The 20,784-nt window shown below is 38.7% G+C and overlaps 1 protein-coding gene across 1 annotated transcript; it reads left to right on the top strand.

Annotated features, from left to right (window-relative positions):
• Positions 1-1,162: 1,162 nt before the first annotated feature.
• Positions 1,163-19,455, top strand: irf8.L (interferon regulatory factor 8 L homeolog). The gene is given in 9 exon segments (NM_001093628.1): positions 1,163-1,262; positions 5,859-6,032; positions 8,178-8,361; positions 8,449-8,513; positions 9,246-9,354; positions 11,339-11,386; positions 13,100-13,468; positions 15,635-15,750; positions 16,294-19,455. Coding segments are annotated over 8 exon segments (1,236 nt in total). The 5' UTR covers positions 1,163-1,262; the 3' UTR covers positions 16,465-19,455.
• The last annotated feature ends 1,329 nt before the right edge of the window (positions 19,456-20,784 follow it).

Genomic DNA, 20,784 nt, shown 5'->3' with positions numbered 1-20,784 from the left:
CTGCTACACGAAGGGGCAAATTCACTAAGCGCCGAAGCGCCGAACGCTAGCGTTACTTCGCTAGCGTTTGTCATTTTCGTTATTGCACAAATTCACTAACGAACGCTGGCGTAGTTTCGCTAGTGTTTCTTCGCACCCTTACGCCTGGCGAAGTTTCGCTAGTGACGTAACTACGCAAATTCACTAACGCGAGCAGTGTACTGAACGCTACCTTTTACGCTAGACTTCCTTCGCCACCTCAGACCTGGCGAAGCGCAATAGAGTAGATAGGGATTGCTTCAAAAAAAGTCAAAATTTTTGGTGGGTTTTCTACATTATGGGTGATAGGCTGAAAAAGATCGAAAATTTTTTTGGGGCTCCCCTCCTTCCCCCCTACATTTCCTGACTCATGGCAACTTACCTATACAGTGGGCACATGTGTAGGGCAAAATAAAATTTTTATTTGCTGATTTGAAGGTTTTATAGGCATTTGTAGTGCTGATACGTATTCCTCCATTGAAATTTGAATTTGGCGCCGTATGTAAGTTAGCCTTCGCTAGCGTAACTTCGCTTTACATAGCGAATCAACGCTAGCGCAACTTCACAACCTTACGCTACCCCTGAGCGCAACTTCGTATTTTAGTGAATTTGCGGAGCGCTGGCGAAACTACGCCTGGCGAAGCGCGGCGAAGTTGCGCCTTGCGCAACTACGAATGTTAGTGAATTTGCCCCGAAGAGAGAATGAAACAGATGCTGAGAGAGGGTTAGTGAAGATGAACGTGATTATTTCAGAAACAGTACAGAATATTTAATTGATTGTATTTAGAAAGTTTCTTATTTCAGTATGCTGAAGCTTATGTTAAATTCTAATTTTTGCGATAGTTCCCCTTTAATTTTCCTTCGAACCACGTGCAAAAGAAGCCCACCTCAGTCTTCCTGTAGAACCAGCACGGCAAGCCGGTTTCGGGTAATTCGGGCTGGTTTCTTCGCAGTGCCCGTGGGAGGAATAGAATACAGTCGGGTTAACGGGACTGCTGTTTCTCGGAAAAGACCGCAGTTAAAAGAAGGAGGCTGCTTTCGATGGCACCCATTGGACGGCTGTCATCCGCTTCTCCCGTAGCTATTGGACGTGCGTGGTGCCTATCGAGCCAGGGGGCGGGATTATGTGTCATTTAGTCAGAATGCAGTGCGTTCCAGCGTAACCAGGGTCACTGACAAGGCAGCGAGCAGTGTGTCCGACACTGTGAACAAGGAACTAAGCAGGAGTCGTCGCAACTGGAAAGGTAGCGGACAGAATGTCATTGTACCCCCTCACTGTGTGTCAGGTAGAATGGCGCGCTCAGCTCAACCTTGTGCTTCCTGTCAACACTGCCTCAATGAGTCTCCTCACTTGGCACTGTACTGCCGGCACAGGTGCGCCTTGCGCTACAACAAATTGTTGGATTACGTGTTGGACATACAAAAAGCAGTACATGTATCTACAACGTACCAGTCATTTAGCCTTAAACTCCTTAGTTAATAAGTACAGCAGCATAGGGGAGCTTCAGGGGGTGTCTGGACCCCCCTCCAAGCCAGAAATATGGAATAGTCCTTAAATGATAATGCTGCTGTTGCATGACTGTATCTTGCATTGCATTGGAAAGTGCAGAGCAGCTCACAGGACTATGTTGTCATTTACAGATTTATTCCATTCCAAGACACATTTCTGACTTTATTATAGAGACTCGGGGGGCACATTTACTATGGGTCGAATATCGAGGGTTAATTAACCCTCGATATTCGACCATCGAAGTAAAATCCTTCGAATGTTGAAGTCGAAAGATTTACCGCAAATGCTTCGATCGATTTTAATCCATCGATCGAAGGATTTTCCTTTGATCAAAAAAAGCTTAGAAAGCTTATGGGGAAGGTCCCCATAGGCTAACGTTGGTGCTCGGTAGGTTTTAGGTGGCGAAGTAGGTGGTCGAAGTTTTTTTTAAAGAGACAGTACTTCGACTATCGAATGTTCGAACGATTTTTAGTTCGATTCAAAGTCGTAGTAGCCAAAAAAAACCTCAGAAATTCAAAGTATTTTTCATTCTAATCCTTCACTCGAGCTAAGTAAATGTGCCCCTAGCCAGCCACTTTAGAAAACGACTTTTGTGACATTTCACTGACATCAGGGGCTGGCTTAGCCGCTACAAGTGCCTGTGGTAGCTAACTCAAGAGATCAGTTCTGGCTTATATAGAAAGTGGAACAAGGAAGAGTGTCTGGCAGCCTTTCAACTACTTTGCTGAGAATAAATACATAAACATTGCTTCAGCACGCTGCAAAATACCATTTATTATTGACTTTTAACTCTGTTTCTTCAAGAGTGTAATCATTTTTTATTCGCCCACATTTAAATAGAGATAACAGATGTTATCTTCCTGGGCCAAATGCTGTGCACGCTCCATGATTTAACTTGCAAATAAATGTGCATTTCATACACAAAGACTGGCATGCTTTCAAAGGGATGGCGAGACGCAAGTTTCAAACGGGAACTTGCTAGATTGTGGCATCTCACAGTCCCCAGGGAATGGCAGCCTGTCACTTGTTGTGTAAGCAGTACATATTTGTTTGTAGCTTAAATCACAAAAATTATGGTTAGACGAATGCATTTGTTACATGCTGTATAATGTGTGTTATAGACTCGAGGTTTTTGTTTTATGTGCTGTGTGATGATCAAGTTAATATCCAGTGGTTAAGCTGTCTGACTCTGACCAAAATGAACAGTAGGTGGTCCAGCAAGGGGCTTTAGTGTTGTACATTGACTGTCATATGTTGGGGGTATTGAACTTGATTTAACTCTTCTATACTCACTTATGTGAGTATTAGATAAGATGGATGGTACCTGTCATGTCAGGCTGTTCTATATCCCATGCATAACTCTGTGGCAGCCAAAGGCATGCTCACTTTAAGCTGACCTGGTTCTGATTTCAATTTCGTAGTCACTTGGCTGGCAATTGCTACCAGAGTGCTGGTGAATTTAAAGGGCAACTAGAATGAAGAGAAACAGAAGCTGAGAGAGGAGGGATAGTGAACATAAACTTGATTATTTCAGGAACAATGCAGAAGATTTAATTGATTGTATTTACAAAATTTTATTTCAGTATGTTGAAGCGTATACTAAATTTTCATTTTCACAATAGTTTCCTTTTTAGTCAAGTCCGACGGCCACACTGTTTTTCTTTTATTAACAGGTACAAGCAGGCCAGGCAGAATGGAAGCGTGAGGGTGCTGCAGTTTAGGAGAGGGCTTAGAAGCAGGGTTAGAATGTATAATAGCTTTCGGTGTCCTTCATCTCATGGAAATAAGAAACGTTCTAAATCGAATTAATTCAAAATTCTATACCGTTTCTGACATTATCTTGTTTCTCTTCACTATCCACCCTCTCAGCAATTTGTCTCTTTATATACAGCTCACTACTGGAATTAGTTATTTTGAAAAAACAGTTACCGTAGCTATATCGTCTAGGGCAGGAAAAGGAAACACACTCCCCCCCTGTGTTTAACTGTCAATCATTATTTGACTCATATGAATGATGAAGAGCAAGACGTTGCTGAGCGAGTGTTGAGAGGCTTATATTGAAGAGGGATTGATTATTTCAGAAACGATACAGCATTTGGGTGGGGGCGGGCTGAGAAAAAAGTTTTGACTTTGTTGTTACACCCTGCCAATTCCTAATAGTTACATGTGAATATTAAAGAATGATCAACACACAACACTTTATAGTAGACTTTATGAGTAACCTGTGAAACTCATTTTTCCCAGGTTCGGCATATCTTGCAGCAATTACACAGGTTTTTACTTCACATCAACCGAGTAACGTTGAATGATAATATCTTCCTTCCTCCTCAGCTATCAGTGGTTTTGTACATAGTTATTTGAAACTATTTATAAAACTCATAGATTTTTTTATATTTAGATTCAGAACTTCTTTTCACTAATCCGTCAATTGTATAATTTTTATAATTTTAATACAAGATAGCCGTAGAGGAAAAAAACACCTTTGTGTTGTGAAAGGGAAAGTGTTTTTCATTCTTATGCAGGGTTCCCCATCCTTTATATAGATAGTAAACTAGTATTATGTGCGCAAATCCTCTGTTTATTGACAATTATTCTTGTGCGTGGTGTGGGCGGCCTTATTGTTTGCATTGGCTGAGGCTTTCTCTTAGAATTACGTAGGGCTGATGCTTTTTCTGAAGTCACCTAAAATGGCGACACCCACTTATATTAAAAACAGCAGATAAGCAGGGAAAGCAGTGCACTCGTACCCTACAGACAGGAAAACAAGTGTGTAAAAGAGTCAGAATATAAATAGAATACACTTGCTTCACATGCAACTGATAAAAGAGGAAGCAAAAAGAAATCTATATTTCAAAAAATATTCTCAGAATATGCTGTCTCAAAGAAGCTGTATTGATTGTAAGTTATCAACTGGGGAGAGCATTAGTACAAGAACATTAGAGGAATGTATTTGCGCGTGCTGAAGAAATAGATTTCTAGTCTATCCCTCTCCATAAGTCCTGAAGGAGTAGTTCCCCAACTGTGAGGGCCCCCCAAGAGCTGTGTTAGGGCCACGGCACACAGGGAATTGTTTCCTGCAGTTTAATCTTCTCTACTACAGGCAACAAATCTTAAAAAAAACATTTGCATACCATAACAAATTTGCCGCAAATAAAACCTATTTCTCGCGGCAATTTGCCACAAGTAAGGGTGATGGCATACGGGGAGATTTGTCACTTGCAGTTAATTCTTTGCTACTGTGGGCAATAAATCTCCTGAAAAAGACTTTCCATTGAATAACACTACATTCAGTCATCCCATGATTAACCCGGATCACCACTTGTACTAAGTTTTAGCTGCAGCAATAGTAATGTTATTCAAGTCGCCCGAAGTTGCTTCATGAGGAAACTTCGGGCAACTTTGGAATACGACGTGCCGCTTGTGCCATGCCACAGGTGACTTTTCATTCTAGCCGGCGCAAGACAGGGGGAAGCCGTTCGGGGAGATTAGTCGCCCCAAAGAAGAGGCGATTAGTCGACAGGCGACTAAATCTCCCTGAATCACCAGGTGTGCCCTTACCCTTAAACACAGTTGACTAATCTCCCCTTGTGCCATGGCCCTAAAAGGTTTCACTTGAGGTGATCTTAAAGTTATGCTTTGGGAAGTCTTTTTCGCGACATGTGTCACCCACGAAAGCAAAGATTTAACTACGAGGGGTGACAAATATCCCTGGGTACTTGCTCTTCTAGTAACCCCTGGACCTGAAAATATCAGAAAACTACTGCTTTAAACTTGTGGTTACTTTGGGACTCATTTCCATACATACTGGGTGACAACTTTTCCACTATATTGGAATTACACCTAAGGGCAGAGATACACATGGAGATTCTGGGAGATTTATTTGCCCGGCGACAAATCACCTTTTCTTCGGGGGACTTATCTCCCCGAACTGTCTTCCCGCCGGCTAGAATCCAAATGGCCTGCGGGATGGCACTCAGAGCGCTTTGTTTTCCGGAGTCGCCCGAGGCTTCGGGCGTCTTCGGAAAACAAAGCAATCCGAGTGCCTTCCTGCCAGCAATTTAAATTCTAGCCGACGGGAAGGCAGATTAGTCGCCTGAAGAGGCGATTTGTCGCCGGGCAATTAATCTCCCCGAATCTCCACGTGTGTCTCTGCCCTAAGGAATGATATCTGATGGAATTATTATTTGTTGTCCAAAAAGTGATATTTGTTTGATAGATCATCTGCAGACGCTAAAAATTGCCCAAGATGCAACAATACAGGATGATGAGTCAGATAGCCTAAATTTCATTGTCATTAACGTATATATATATTTTATTGCACTTGTTCTAGATGTGTGATAGAAACAACGGTAGAAGACTTCGCCAGTGGCTGATAGAGCAAATCAGTAGTGGATTTTATCCTGGACTTGTGTGGGAGGATGATGAAAAGTGCCTTTTCCGCATTCCATGGAAGCATGCTGGGAAACAGGATTACAACCAAGAAGTGGATGCATCTATTTTTAAAGTAATTTAAAAACAATTAAGAATTGATATGATTTCACCTTTAATTTTCACCACCGAATGGAAGTATTTTTTTTGTAATACTTGATTATATTACATATTTATGATAAATTTCTCAGTTTCAGAACACTGATCACATCTCTTTCCATTTTACCATCTATACAGTTAATTTAATTAAAATGACCATTGTTCTGGAGCTAGATACGTAGCTATTCAGGTAATAAATACATTGACCTCTGTTGTCGTACTGCACAGTTCTATGGAGGAAGATTTTAAATTTTGTATTGTGCTGTGCTCGTTTTGCCATTTGCAGGGCTAAAACGAAAATAGCATGCAGAGTCACTTCCCCATTTCTGCGCTAATAACTCCGGCATTTCAGTGTTTTGGTTTCTGTGATTTTTCTTATGCACTTTGGCTAATTTTTAAAAGGATATACATATGTATGTGTTTATATAAATATATGTGTGTGCATGTGTTCATTAATGTAGGATTAAACTGTGTGACATGCTAAGCTGTAATGCGTGTTTGGTTTAAAAATATGCAGGATACTTATACTCTTAATGGAATGGAACTAAGGCAAACCTGTCAATGCATGGCCACAAACTTCCTGGTTCCTGGGAGGTTGAGGTCTCTGTTCTGGTAGACAAATCCTTGATGAAATATATAGGAGAACAAGGTGAATCTCTTGTATGTTCTGAAAAGATTTACTGAAAATAACATCAAAGAGTATATATGCACATATAACACTTTGATGCCATATTCAATAGTAGACCTTTTTAGAGGACACAGACCCTCCCCTTGAGACTAGAGGAAAAGAGGTTTCATCTTAGAGGGTGCCTGTAACCCCAAAATCTCCTGGTGCGGGCAGCCATACTGTGGCACTGATAAAAGAGCCAGAGTTTTTACATGCATGAGTATAACAAGCATGCCTTCAGAAGCAACATATGTCACACTAAACATGGCCACCTGTATTAGGAGCTCCCTAGAGTTTAGAATTTTTCTAAAAAAATATTGTTTCCTCCAACGGAGTGCTGGCTCTGGTGGGGGAAACAATTTTGGTCCCGTTTAAGGTTAGAAGGTTTTTTACAATGAAAGCTGTGAAGTGTTAATTAAAATTATCTCCAAATGTTAAAGTCGGGAAGATATTTTTTGCCCCTCTGATAGTGGAGACTTCAGATGAGTTTTCCACGTTTTCTTGATCAGCTTAAAGGCAGCCACAATTTACTTAGACAAAATGTTGCTCCTGTTGGACATGGTTTTTGACACAATCAGAGCTTGTTTGAAAAAAGCTAAATGGTAAAAGGTTGAGAGGGTTATTAGATATTATTTTTAATTTAAAAGGATGCTAAAGTGGTATTCCACCTAAAAAAGATGCATAAAGTAAAGTAATATGGCACTTATTTTCTGATTATACTCTTTTACACCAGTTGCTAGTTCCTCAGTATTTCCATAACAACTCCATTGCTTGCCAGGAGGATTTGCAATGGTAGTTTCAAAAATATCAAACTAACTACAATTAAGTCTTACTGTACATTTTCTGGAGTATTTTAAAATGCCTATCTCTTTGGCACAGGGTACATTTCCCCAGTGCAATAATCCACACCACCAAATCAGAGATTTACTCTTATTATTCTGCCTGCATGGGGTTCAGCACTGCAGTACAGTACTTAAAATACAATTTAAAAAATATTAAAATGCTTTCTTTGAAGTAGAAGTCATGTTCATCATTTCTTTGTCCCAATAGAGCTTGCAGTCCAAGTTTCCTACACACTCGGGGCAGTTAATTACTAACTAACTAACTAATGGAGCACTTGGAGAAAACCAACCTAGCCATATAGTGAACATACAAACTTCTTTAAGATAGAGTCACATTTGTCATTAAAACCAGGACCACAGTGCAGTGTCAACTGGGCCACCCTAGTATCATACTTTACAAGGAAGTGTATGGTATGCATTTCAATATGGGAAGGTACACACAGTTTATTGTTATTGGGCACACCACTGTTTATGCACACAGATTCCCCAGTCCCAACTGGCAATGTCCATGGTTGGGTGCCTTAATCCAGATCATTTGGCCTTGGGTAGTATGTTAAGTGGTTCTTTTAGTCAAGAATAGGACAAAAGAGTAACAATATGGTTTCCATTTCAGGCATGGGCAATTTTTAAAGGGAAATTTAAAGAGGGAGACAAAGCAGAACCAGCTACATGGAAAACACGCCTTCGCTGTGCCCTGAATAAAAGTCCTGATTTTGAAGAGGTGACTGACAGATCCCAGCTTGATATTTCTGAGCCCTATAAGGTGTACAGGATAGTCCCCGAAGAGGAACAGAAATGTAAGTGCTGTGACGGTTGGAAAAAAATTGCAAGAGAAGTTATATTTCTTTTACAGCCCCAACATTTTTGAAACTTTTTATCTTTAGGTAAGATAGTGGGAAGCAACTTGAGTGAGGCGACAGAAATGGATTGCAGTTCTTCAGAAATTGAGGTAAGAAGCATGGAAGTTGAGGGTGTGATCCAAAGGCACAAGTTAAGATTCATTTAAAATGAATGTGGGTGTCAAATGTAAACTGTGTTTTTAAAATTCCAGGCATGAATAAGTATAAGGAAACACTTTATTTTTATTACCTGTCTGGAAAAAGTGATATATGTAACACTTAAAGCTGCTATCCTACACAAACAGATAGCTTCTAGAGCTGTTAACTCAGGTATGGTAAAGCATTTTACAGAACAAATATAGTGTTATAGCTTGCACTATTGTGGCTATTCTATTGGCAATAAACTGCTTTGGTAGCTTTCATTCTCCTTTAAATGCATAGCAGGGTGGGATAAAACTGTTCAATTTCAGCCCACAACTGGTAATTATGCAACAATCTGTATAGAAAAACTCGGTTATGGAGAAGAGAAGGTAATAGAAACAATAGGCAATTACAAGCCATTTTTTTCTTAGAAAGTTTTGGAAAACAGTATGAATTTGGTTCTTAATGTTTTCATCAAAAAAATCTGTAGAGAAAAAATGCCAGTATAGGGGCTTTCTAACTAGTTTTCCAGTGCTGCTTTGCCTTTGTACGGCCATTAGTGACGGGTTGCTAATTTCTCCATGATGTAAGACCATGCCACCAGGTCTGCTCCGCCATGCACCTCATGGGTTCTTGCAAGAGGATTATAGCATTACAGGAATGCAAGTTTTGCAGTACAAACTATGTTTTTTTTCCTGCAGCCATCCACTGATGATTACCTCACTATTATAAAAAGGAGCCCTTCACCTGCAAAAGACACCTGCCATAAACACTCATTACAGGACTGGGGGGTCTATCCTCACAATCCAGGTATTATTATTATTAATAATAATGTAATCTTTGCTTATTATTTCAATTTCATTTTTAAGTGGAAAGAATTTTACACTCGGGAAAGCACATTTTTCAAGGGTCAAATTTCAAATTCATGTTGGAAAAATTAAGTTGGAAAACTGGCCAGTAAACTGGAAAATGAGGTTCAATGTTGATAAATGCAAGGTTATGCACTTTGGCAAAAATAATATAAATGCAAGTTATATACTAAATGGCAGTGTGTTAGGAGTTTCTTTAAATGAGAAGGATCATGGGGTTTTTGTAGATAACAAATTGTCTAATTCTGGGCAGTGTCATTCTGTGGCCACTAAAGCAAATAAAGTTCTGTCTTGCATAAAAAAGGGCATTAACTCAAGGGATGAAAACATAATTATGCCTCTTTATAGGTCCCTGGTAAGGCCTCATCTGGAGTATGCAGTGCAGTTTTGGACTCCAGTCCTTAAGAGGGATATAAATGAGCTGGAGAGAGTGCAGAGACGTGCAACTAAACTGGTTAGAGGGATGGAAGACTTAAATTATGAGGGTAGACTGTCAAGGTTGGGGTTGTTTTCTCTGGAAAAAAGGCGCTTGTGAGGGGACATGATTACACTTTACAAGTACATTAGAGGACATTATAGACAAATAGCAGGGGACCTTTTTACCCATAAAGAGGATCACCGTACCAGAGGCCACCCCTTTAGACTAGAAGAAAAGAACTTTCATTTGAAGCAACGTAGGGGGTTCTTCACAGTCAGGACAGTGAGGTTGTGGAATGCACTGCCGGGTGATGTTGTGATGGCTGATTCAGTTAATGCCTTTAAGAATAGCTTGGATGATAATAATATCAAACAGACATAATATCAAAGGCTATTGTGATACTAAGCTCTATAGTTAATATAGGTATGGGTATATAGAATTTTAATTAAAAGTAGGGAGGGTTGTGTATGGATGCTGGGTTTTCATTTGGAGGGGTTGGACTTGATGGACTTTGTCTTTTTTCAACCCAATTTAACTATGTAACTATGTGCGTTCTTTAAAACTCCCATAAATTCGAAATTCGACTGGTCGTAATTTATTGATAAAATAGACTTTTTACGAATCTAAACAACCCAAAAATTCGAATCGAATTTGATCAAACACGATTCGAGTTTATTCTCTGAAAAAAACTTGAATGTCAGGAAGGCTGCAAACATCTCCAAATTCATCTCCAGGTTTTAGTTGGCGAATAGTCAAATTCGAATTCAGAGTATGATAAATCTTGAAAATCTAATTCTAATTTTTAAAAAAATTTGGATAACTCCCTAGTCAAATTTGACAGTTTTGACCATAAAAAAAATGTGAAAATTCTAATTTTCAATTCGACCCTTGATAAATCTACCCCTTTAAATAGGACTGCCGGGACTATTATGGTGCAGTGCAGAAATGTCTCTTAAAGTTTATTCACTTATACAGCTGGCCCATAGTAAAACAACATTTTGTAAAATCATCATTTGTATGGAGGAGCATTAAGGAAAGGGGAGGGATGATAAATTTAACTGTGCAGGAATGATCCTCAGTTATAGAAGCTAAATTGATCATAGCAGTGGTGTAACTACCGGGGGTGCAGGGAAGTGCATCCTACACCTGGGCCCATGCAACCCTAGTTACTCCACTAGACCATTGTGAGGGAAATCTATTAATATCTGGGCCCCCTCAGAAATGGATCTCCAGATTTAATTATAGTTGTAATGATAGACTACAATAGAGATGCTGCAAGACAAAATAATGAAATGTGTGTTCTGGTGTGAGTCATTGATTTTTACTAGCGGGGAAGGGAAAATGATATATATAAATAGGGATCAATAAGACAGGACCGATTCTCATGAGCCAAAAGTTTTGAGTCTTTATGTGTAGAATGACGGGTATTAATAAAATCTGTTGCTGAAAAGAAGTCTGTTACTAAAAAGAAGCTTGAAATGACATAATAGTTTCTGTTCCCTCTCAGCAGGTACAATGATGGACGGATATCCCATATATGAGTCAGTTAATCATGGTAAGATATATCAGTTTTTGTAGCTGCATATGTTTATTTTAAATGTTTTGCAAAAATGTGAACATGGTAATTTGTGGCATTGTTCTATTGGCTGCTGAAAAATTAACTGGCTACAAAAGCAATCAAAATAATAGCATGTGGACTTGTCTTTACAGTAGCCATACATGTTTACACGACCCATATTGACCTTGCTACCTTATAACCTCTGAATTCATGCACTCTATGGGGCAAATTGGACAGACCCTCCTGCACTTTTGTCAGTTGCAGAAACTTTGATCTTCTTCTTCTCAGTGCATGTATCATCTAGAATTAGGTCCTTTATTTTATATAGTGGCAACATGTTTATGCAGTTCATTATTCACAGCAGTCCCTGCCTACTAGGACCTTGCAATTTAGGGTCCTATCACATTCACACAAATCACTAGGGCCAGTTTTCCCAGAGTCACTAGTTGCTAAATGAATGGATCTGGGCTATTTGGTCATCCATCGGATCATTCCACTACTTTTGATGCTGTACATACACACATAGATAATTTTGGACAAATTGGTTAATGAATGGCCAAACAGTAGATAGTGAATGGATTGATTCTTTAAATTTGATGATCAGCTCTTTTCATGTGTGTTACAGGTCATTAGTAGACACACTACATGCAGCATGATCCAGCTGATCTGCCCACTGGCCAGTGCATGCCAGAGCAGTGCAATTAGTCTATCCACATGTAGCCAAAAAGCATTTATATCTAGCTAGTCACCCTGTTGATTCAGAGCTGATAAGAGTCAAAATGATAACAGCCTTTACTCTTGCCACTGCTAATACTAATATCACTGCTGAGTAGCCATAAAGAATTTCTATAACTGAATACGGCTCATAAAATGTCCTCTGACCCTCATTAGCATTTAAATATATTATAAATGGAGTCTGGCAGGTATTAAAACAATAGCAATCATTACATGGTGATAGCGCATGGGCATATCATTCATTGTCAGCCACAGCCATGTTTCCCGCATTATCCTAGCCTAGGAGCCACTGTCATGGAAAATTTTAATCTTTCACATTGTGAGACTCTGCATTTTGTGGGTAAGCAGTTGAAATTCAAGGAGAAATGTTTTGATCTTGTGCCCAAACATCCTAAAGACAGAGTGAGGAAACACCTGTCATTAGAGAAGAGAGTTTGGCACTTATGTCGGTGTCACTTCTCATTGAACCACAGAGGATATAATGAGACAGAATCAGTGAACCGGAGGTATCCGGTGTTAAAAAAACAAACTATACTCATATTCTGCAACAAGAACAATTTTTGGCTAAAAATTACTCAAACCTGCAGTGCTTGGCATTTCCATTCACGTGAATGGGAGCCATAGGAGGTGTGCATTTTTAGACATTAGGCTTAGAGTAACATCACAAGCTCGAAAGCATTCCTTACCGCCATAGTCGCCCAGAAAGAATTGTTGAAGTAAAAATGTTTTTCTCAGTCTGCAGCCATTTCCCATACATCTGAAGTGAAAAAAATGTGCTTCTTCATGTAAAGCAAGACTATCTGGCAGGGAGTGCTTAGAAATGCTTCCTTTTTAATTTCACCTAAATATAAGCATTAGAAACAAGCTTAAGAGCTAAAACAGAGGCACCATTATGCACATTCACCATATAGGAGTTGCTTATCTTTTGCATTATAATTCTTATGTGATTATATCCATTTCATTTGCTTTCCACAGCCTTTTCACGGATGCTGGTTCAGTTTTACTACAGTGGTAAGTTAGTGAATCACATAACGACTACACGTACGGATGGATGCCGCATCTCTGTAGCCCAGCATCTTCCAGGAGCAGAAAACTTTGAGAACATTCGTTTCCCACCTGCCGAATCCATCACAAGTGAGCGCCAAAGGCAGATTACAAAGAAGCTGTTTGGCCATCTCGAGAGAGGCGTCCTCTTGTTTAGCAACAAACAAGGCATTTACATAAAGAGGCTGTGCCAAGGACGTGTGTTCTGGAGTGGGAACTGCATGCAATATAAAGATAGACCCACAAAGCTCGAAAGGGATGAGATGGTCAAGATATTTGATACAAATCAATATTTAAGAGGTAACTTTATTGGTTTACATTGACAAAATGTTGTTCTAGGTGTGTTGAAAGCACCTGAGTTGGGGGGAGGTACCGCAATCATTAGCTGGGTATTTAAACTATTTAAACTATTCAGCTGTTAAAACTATTAAAACAAGTTCGAAATAATCTGATAACTATCCACCAATCTTGTTTGATCAGATTGCCATCTGTTCCTGAACAATTACGGACATCAGAAATGCAAATCAGAGTGATGCCAGTACACTTGGCCACTCAGCTGATATGCTTCTGTAACAAGTGTGACATTTCAGAATGTACAAAATGCAGTGCTTACCGACTATGAAGATTTTCATTCATCCATGGTGTATCTGATATAAGTAATATAAAAAACAACTGGACTTGCTGAGTAATTATTGAAGACGTTTCACTACTAATCCGAGCATCTTCTCGCTGCTTGGCTGAGTAGTGAAACGTCTCCAATAATTACTCAGCAAGTCACGTTGTTTTTCGAATTACTTATATTAGATGCAGTGCTTAATGTAATTACCTTTGGTCCTTCACAAAGTACAGGCCCTATTTTCTGTTCGGCAGGTCTTCAAATCAAAAGCACACCCAGCCTACACAGTGCAGCAGGTTGCAGTACATGTTCTCACACTGGAGAAGTTGTAGTGAATTGTGTTAGTCACAATTATTTTAAGATCAGGCATAGATGAAAAATGACAAAAAGTTAAATAATGTCCAAGCTGAAAAGAAGTATGACTGTTCAGTACACAATAAGGCAAATTGTGTACTGAACTGCATTTGTACATTTTGTTTGTTCACATATAATTGGCATAGCCAACATTTTCGCAGCATCTGGTTTTGAACACTAAGGGGGTTATTTACAAAACTCCGAATGCAAAAATCACAAAAATTTGTGATTTTTTTAAATAAAATCTGAATTTTAATTTATTAAACCCCCATGATGGAAAAGTTAGAATCTGAAAACCTGGCATCTCAGACCTGTCGAGGTTGCATATAAGTCAATGGGAGAAGTCCCAATGATTTTTTGATGTGCGCTGGGTTTTGTGCAATACCCCAGAGTTTACCCCAGAGTTTTCGGAATTCCTTATTTAATCCTTTATTTATTTGAATTCTGATTTGTGGTGGATAAAAGCTTCTGGGTAACTAACCAAAACAGAGTAATGACTTGGGGATACTGAAAAAGAACTTGTAGTGTAGCGGCTGCCTGAACATTTGAGATCTTTACAATAGGCAACAGTATTTTTGAGTGTTTACAAATCTCTGTTGACTGAAATTTGTAAGGTTTATTTATTCACATTGCTGTAGTCTTCCCGTCTGAAGATCTTTTTGAGCTGAAATCATAACGCTAATAAATAAGTGCTGTAGTAAGCACCAAACTTCTGTAATGTGACTTAGGAAAAATATTTACTATTGGCTTCCAGATTCCTTCTTACAGAATGCTATTATACATAAACTACATTTGCCATGACTGCTGAATACTTTCCACTTTGTTGCACCATTGCACTTTATGGAGCACTTTAAAGTACATGGTCCATATTTGATTTACTAGTCAATATATTTTTGTCTGGTATCTTAGATACCTCTAATCTGTGAAATAGGTTGCAGAAAGTTATTTCAGCCTGAACTGTGTGACCATGTTTCCATGTGTAGACTACTTGGTCCAAGAAATTCTAGTGTAATTGCATCAGCTTTAATTGTTTAAAAATAAAAACTGGCAGACTGTTGACAGGCTTGAGAAAGGGCCCTGTGTGGCCCAAAACGTTGCCATGTTTTGAAGTCTGCAATGAGCCAATAAAAGTCACTTTTTGCATCATCAAAATGGAGTTGTGTGCTGCAGCTATTTTGGACTTTGTTGAGCCCCACCCGACAATGTAAGGGCTGATTGTCCAACCCAGTATCAACAAACGATTGAGGAAAAGGTATATTTCCCACAAGAACGTCAAATTTTAGAAGAATCGTATAATTTCCTTTAGAAAAATCACTTTATTCTCAGTTGATTTCTGCTGCAGTGCACCCTACATTAAATTTAGTGACTATGAAACTATGCAAAACAGTTGCTGAGAAACGGTTGATAAATTTGCGTCTCAGAAGAAAGCGTGAACATTCCTTCCTATTGTCCATGGCATTGCAGTACCTGATTTCTTGCGTTTATTTTTATTGCAGAGCTGCAGCTTTTTTACACCAGCCAAGGACGCATGCCAGAAAACAAGGTCACGCTTTGCTTTGGAGAGGAGTTTCCAGACGCCACCCCTGTGCATCTCAAATTAATCATTGTTCAGGTAATGTAAGTCAGCCTCTGAGCAAGGAGCAATTTCACTTTTTGAGGGTTGCACCGAATCCCAGGTTTTATGTTCGGCCAAATCCTGAGAGTCTGGCCCAATTTGAACTATTAAAGTCATGTAACAAAATATTTGGATGACTAAAATACACTTTTCAACAAAGTCTGCACGTTTTAGGCATCAGATTTGATTTGTTATTTGTACAAATGTTTTGTGGAGTATTCGGTATTCGGTATTCGGCGAATCCATAAATTATCGATTCAGTGCGTCCCTACTTTTCACATATTTTTGGCAGTGTAAGACTTTACTTTTTTATCCCATAAAACATCTCGATGTGACCAGCTGTGGGGAAAAAAAGGTGCTGCAGAACATTTTGTATAGTAGAAACACAAAACAGCATCCGGGATTACATTTATTTTTGTAAAGCACTCTCATATTTCATGAGAAAAATATTATATATGTGACAATTCTGTATTTCTGTCCTATCACGTGATTGTGGTTTTGACATACTTGTTATTCAGCATCTGCTATGTTCCTTTTTAGATTGAACAGCTTGGTTTGAGACAGCTTACTGACGATGCTGCAAAGAGCTATGGCCCTTCAAGTCTGCACTTGCTACAGGACCCTCATATGGATCAAGTCCCTCACATACTCCCAGATGTTTGTACACATCAGAGATCTTTTTATAGAGAACACCAACAGATCACTGCTTAAATCACCAAATTGTTTAGCATCTGTTAACATTTAAGGTTTTCTCCCCACTCCTGGATTTTACACCATGGGTGCAACATCAGCTGTGAATAAATGGACAGTAGAAAGTAGACATGCCCATTTTGGACATTTAATGAAACTCTGCAACATAAGGAAAGCCTTCAAGTCTTTTTGCACCGGGTGCTTATTCCCAAAAAGTAGTACCTACTTGCACCCATGAAAACTGATTTCGAAAAGATAATCATTCCAAAAAAAGAACAGATGTGATGTAGGTACAAAAGCACAATAATCAGGAGCATATTAATTAGACAATCAAATAGAACTAGACATTTTCTGGCAATATAATGTAATTAATAAAACAGGTTCCTTAAGCTTTTACAAATACAAGTACAGACTTATATGGTAGTTCTTTTTATATATATATATATATATATATATATATATATATATATATATATCTATGACTAAACCTCTTTGTGGTATTTTTAGGTAAAAAATAGAAATGAACAGGCTAACTGCATCTGGTTTATTACAAGAATGTGCATTTATGCTACCATTGGCTACTGAAACGCATATGTGGTAACAGCTAGCTTGACACTTTCTATGGCTTTTACAGTACAATCTCCTTGTGTGCTCACATCCATCTTCTTAGAATGTCACTGAAAATTAAAAGAAAATGTATCATAGTATGGATCATTATCCTAATTTTTGTTTTTAAACATGGGTGGTTGATTTTTGTCAGCTTGCACAGGCATTATCTGGTTACTGTTGAAGGGCAGCATCTCAAGGGATGCACTACACCGCATCATCGTTGGCCCTGCAATCGTGACTTTAAATTAAAATGAGTGTTCAGCTGTGCCTATTATTTGGTTGGCTGAATTGCTACTTTTAATTTACATAGGCATATTTCCTAGATTTATATCTATCATATATACTTCCAATAGACACAAAATGAGATGTTAATTTTTTTTCATTTCTATTCCACCCACTCCTACTTATTTACTCTTTGGGGGATTGTGTACCAAACAGCTGCAAACATTTGTCCTGCTCCATTAAGTCACACCCGTTACCACCCATACCACACCTATTACCGCTCTGCTTTCATTGTTTTAATGCCAATAGAACAAGGGTGCCCAACATATTAATTGTAAGTTGAACTGTCCTTTGATAAATTGTATCTATCCATTCCCCCTCCATTATTCTTCCTTGTACCTCTTCTTCCTGTTGCAATTGCTGTTCCCTTTTTCTGCTGCCTTTCCTTGTATAGCCATGCTTTTACTACTGAGTGCCACTTTACAGGGAAATTTTAAGGACCATTTTAACCACGGTCGAAGCTGAATGCCAAACTTGTATTTCATGACTTTTATAATTCATTTAACATTCTGTTAGGCTTTGTATAACACCCTTCCACAGACCTGATACCCCATTATTGCCCAGATGGATGGAAATAGCTGGTATGCTACTTTATAAAAAAACGTTTCTTGATGTTACTGGGCCTTTAAATCTTCTTACTCGTGTCTAGCTGTTCTGTTTTGCAAGTTGTGAACTCTCTAAATATTTCCCAACCACAGTTTCTAAAAATGCTGACCTTTAAGAAATAGATAAACATGCTGACAGGCTTCTTGTTCTTGCATGCATGTTGTAATGGGAAAGAAAACACTCACAGGCAGATGCAACTTTTTTGCTGGGGGAGGCTAAGACCATGTACCCATGGGTGTTCATATCCACAGCTCCCATTTATCAAAGGTTGAAGTTCAAATTCATGTGAGTTTTTTTAAACTGTAATAAATTTGAATATACTCGAAGTTCAATTGGGAGGTTATTTAATAAACAAATAGCATATCTAAAACTGGAACGAATACTGCCGACCCGAAAACTGGAATTGAATTAGACTAAACTCAAATTGTGTATTTTCTCCGAAATCGAATGTCAGGAAGGCTATTAACATCTTCAAATGGGTCACTGAACCTCTCCCAATGATTTATACATGAAGGTTTTAGGTGGCGAATAGTCGAATTATTCCCAGGGTATAGGTTTGATAAATCTCGAAATTCAAATTCGTTTGGATAATTCACAATTCCAATTTGAGAGTTTTGACCAGTAAAAAAAAAAATGTGAAAATTCGGATTTACTATTTGACCCTTAATAAATCTGCACCGCAGTGTGTTGATGCCAACTGTAGAATTGTGGGAGTGGACTTATAATTGGGCCTAACAGCAAGTTAAATGAAGGGTATTATGACATGCAATATTTGTTAAAGTACATTATTACATCTTGCAAACTAACAAATTACGGAGCCACAAAACTCTAATCACACCCAAAGATCAACACCTTTATACCCCAGCACTTTCACAGTTCCACACCCTGACACCCTCACAGATCCTCTCATTAACTCCCCAGCTCACACTTTCACACGCCTGCACACTCACACATTCACACTTTCATACCCTGGCACACTCAGAGCTACATTTTTAAACTTCTATGCTTTGTGGGTAAGGGAACACAGCGGGACCAAGTAATACTGGTGCCCAAGACAACAGTCACACGCCTCACTTCTTTGCTGTTAGATATGAAGTTTTGGTTTGGGGAGATGTAGCCCCTCCCCTAGCCTTTATAATAACCCGCTTATAATAGTATTGACAACAATTTCAAACCAAGAGATGCCGAACATTCTATGGAAACGTGTTTAACACTGGAGATTTGCTATGTATATCTTCTATGTATATATTTAGGCATTAGCATCACGTGAATATTATTTTTTGTTATTTGAACTTTAAATAGCTGGTAACTCAGCCCTACCCAAAAGGCAGGTGAATTTGGTGTACTGTATATGGATTTTTTTTTATAACAAATGTATTTTTAATAAATATTTTCCAAGCTGAGATTCAGGTATGCACATTGATCCCAGACAGGCACCCGATTATTTTCTAACATGAATTTATTTATTTTGTACTTTTTAAATTGTTTATAAAAATAAAAGCTCTTTATTTTGTATTTGTTGTCTTCCATTCACTTACTCTTGTAATACGTCTGTACCTTCTTATTCTTTATTCCTGAAAGGGATGTTGTCCTCACAAGCACAGCTTACTACAACCTCCTGCAATCAAACCTATATCTATAAAATCTGAAAAAAGTCTGCCACTCTGAATATTCCAAAAACCCAGTTTTGCCCAGTACATATGCCTTTTCTCACTAGTGGCTTTCTTCTTACTAGCATCCTATACAAGCCATGTTTTAGGAACAATCTTGAAATTAGAACAAAGAAAGCATGCGGCATAAGACCTGAAACCAGAAGGCATTTGCCTGCATTCCTTGCGCTGCCTATTGATCAGCAGCAACACAACAGATTTCTTGGTATAATAACGTGCATGTGCTGGCCCAAAAATTATCGCCATACTATGACCATAACTGGCATGCCCTTTGGAGGCTAAGCCTCGTTGTGATAAGGTAATTGCAATGAAAAACAGGACATTTCCATGATGGAGAAGAATAATGAGAAGATTTATACAGTCTACATCAATAACTAGTCCAGACTTCTTTTGGCTGCTCATCAGTCAGACTTATTAAGCTTTGCTTTAAATTTACTACCTGAATTTCATCATCATGAATCAGCGGAGCTTTTTTCAAGAAGGATTTAAGCAATACATAGTAAATATCAGTAACTGTGTTTAAAGGTGTGGCACAGTTATCTTTTAGTATGATATAGAGAGTGATATTCTGAGACAATTGGTTTTCTTTTAGTTTTTATTCAGCAGCTGTATCGTTTCAGCAATCTTGTTCCTAGGGTCCAAATTCCCCTAGCAACCATGCACTGGTTTGAATAAGAGGCTGGAATATGAATAGGAGAAGGCCTGGATAGAAGGATGAGAAATACAAAGAAACAATAACAATACATTTGTAGCCTTAGAGCATTTATTTTTTAGATGTGGTCAGTGAATCCCATTTGAAAGCTGGAAAGAGTCAGAAGAAAAAAAGCTAATCTTATAAAAAACTTAATAAGTAAAGGGATACAAATATGATATTTCTCCCTATCTCTGTTTAGTGAATCTCATGCAGAGTGGGCGCTTAGCCTCAACCAGCACATGACCCAATACCATCCTTTTTCTTTGTACTTTCTATGCAGGAGCCCACATCAGATAAAAGATTTTAAAAAGGGCCATTTAGTTCCTTTAAATGACAGAATTATGCCTTAATATTTCTTGCACATTGCACGTGCATAGTTTTGATGAGATACTTGTACTTGTCACGATTGGCACCCTAAATTCAGAACAAGTGCTAGGCTCCCTGGTCACGGCTCTGCTTCCGCCTGTAGCAGCCGCCTTC

Source organism: Xenopus laevis, chromosome 4L (assembly GCF_017654675.1).
Source record: "Xenopus laevis strain J_2021 chromosome 4L, Xenopus_laevis_v10.1, whole genome shotgun sequence".
NCBI lineage: Eukaryota > Metazoa > Chordata > Amphibia > Anura > Pipidae > Xenopus > Xenopus laevis.
The sequence above is the reverse complement of the archived record's forward strand: the minus strand, read 5'-3'. Positions and strand labels throughout refer to the sequence as shown.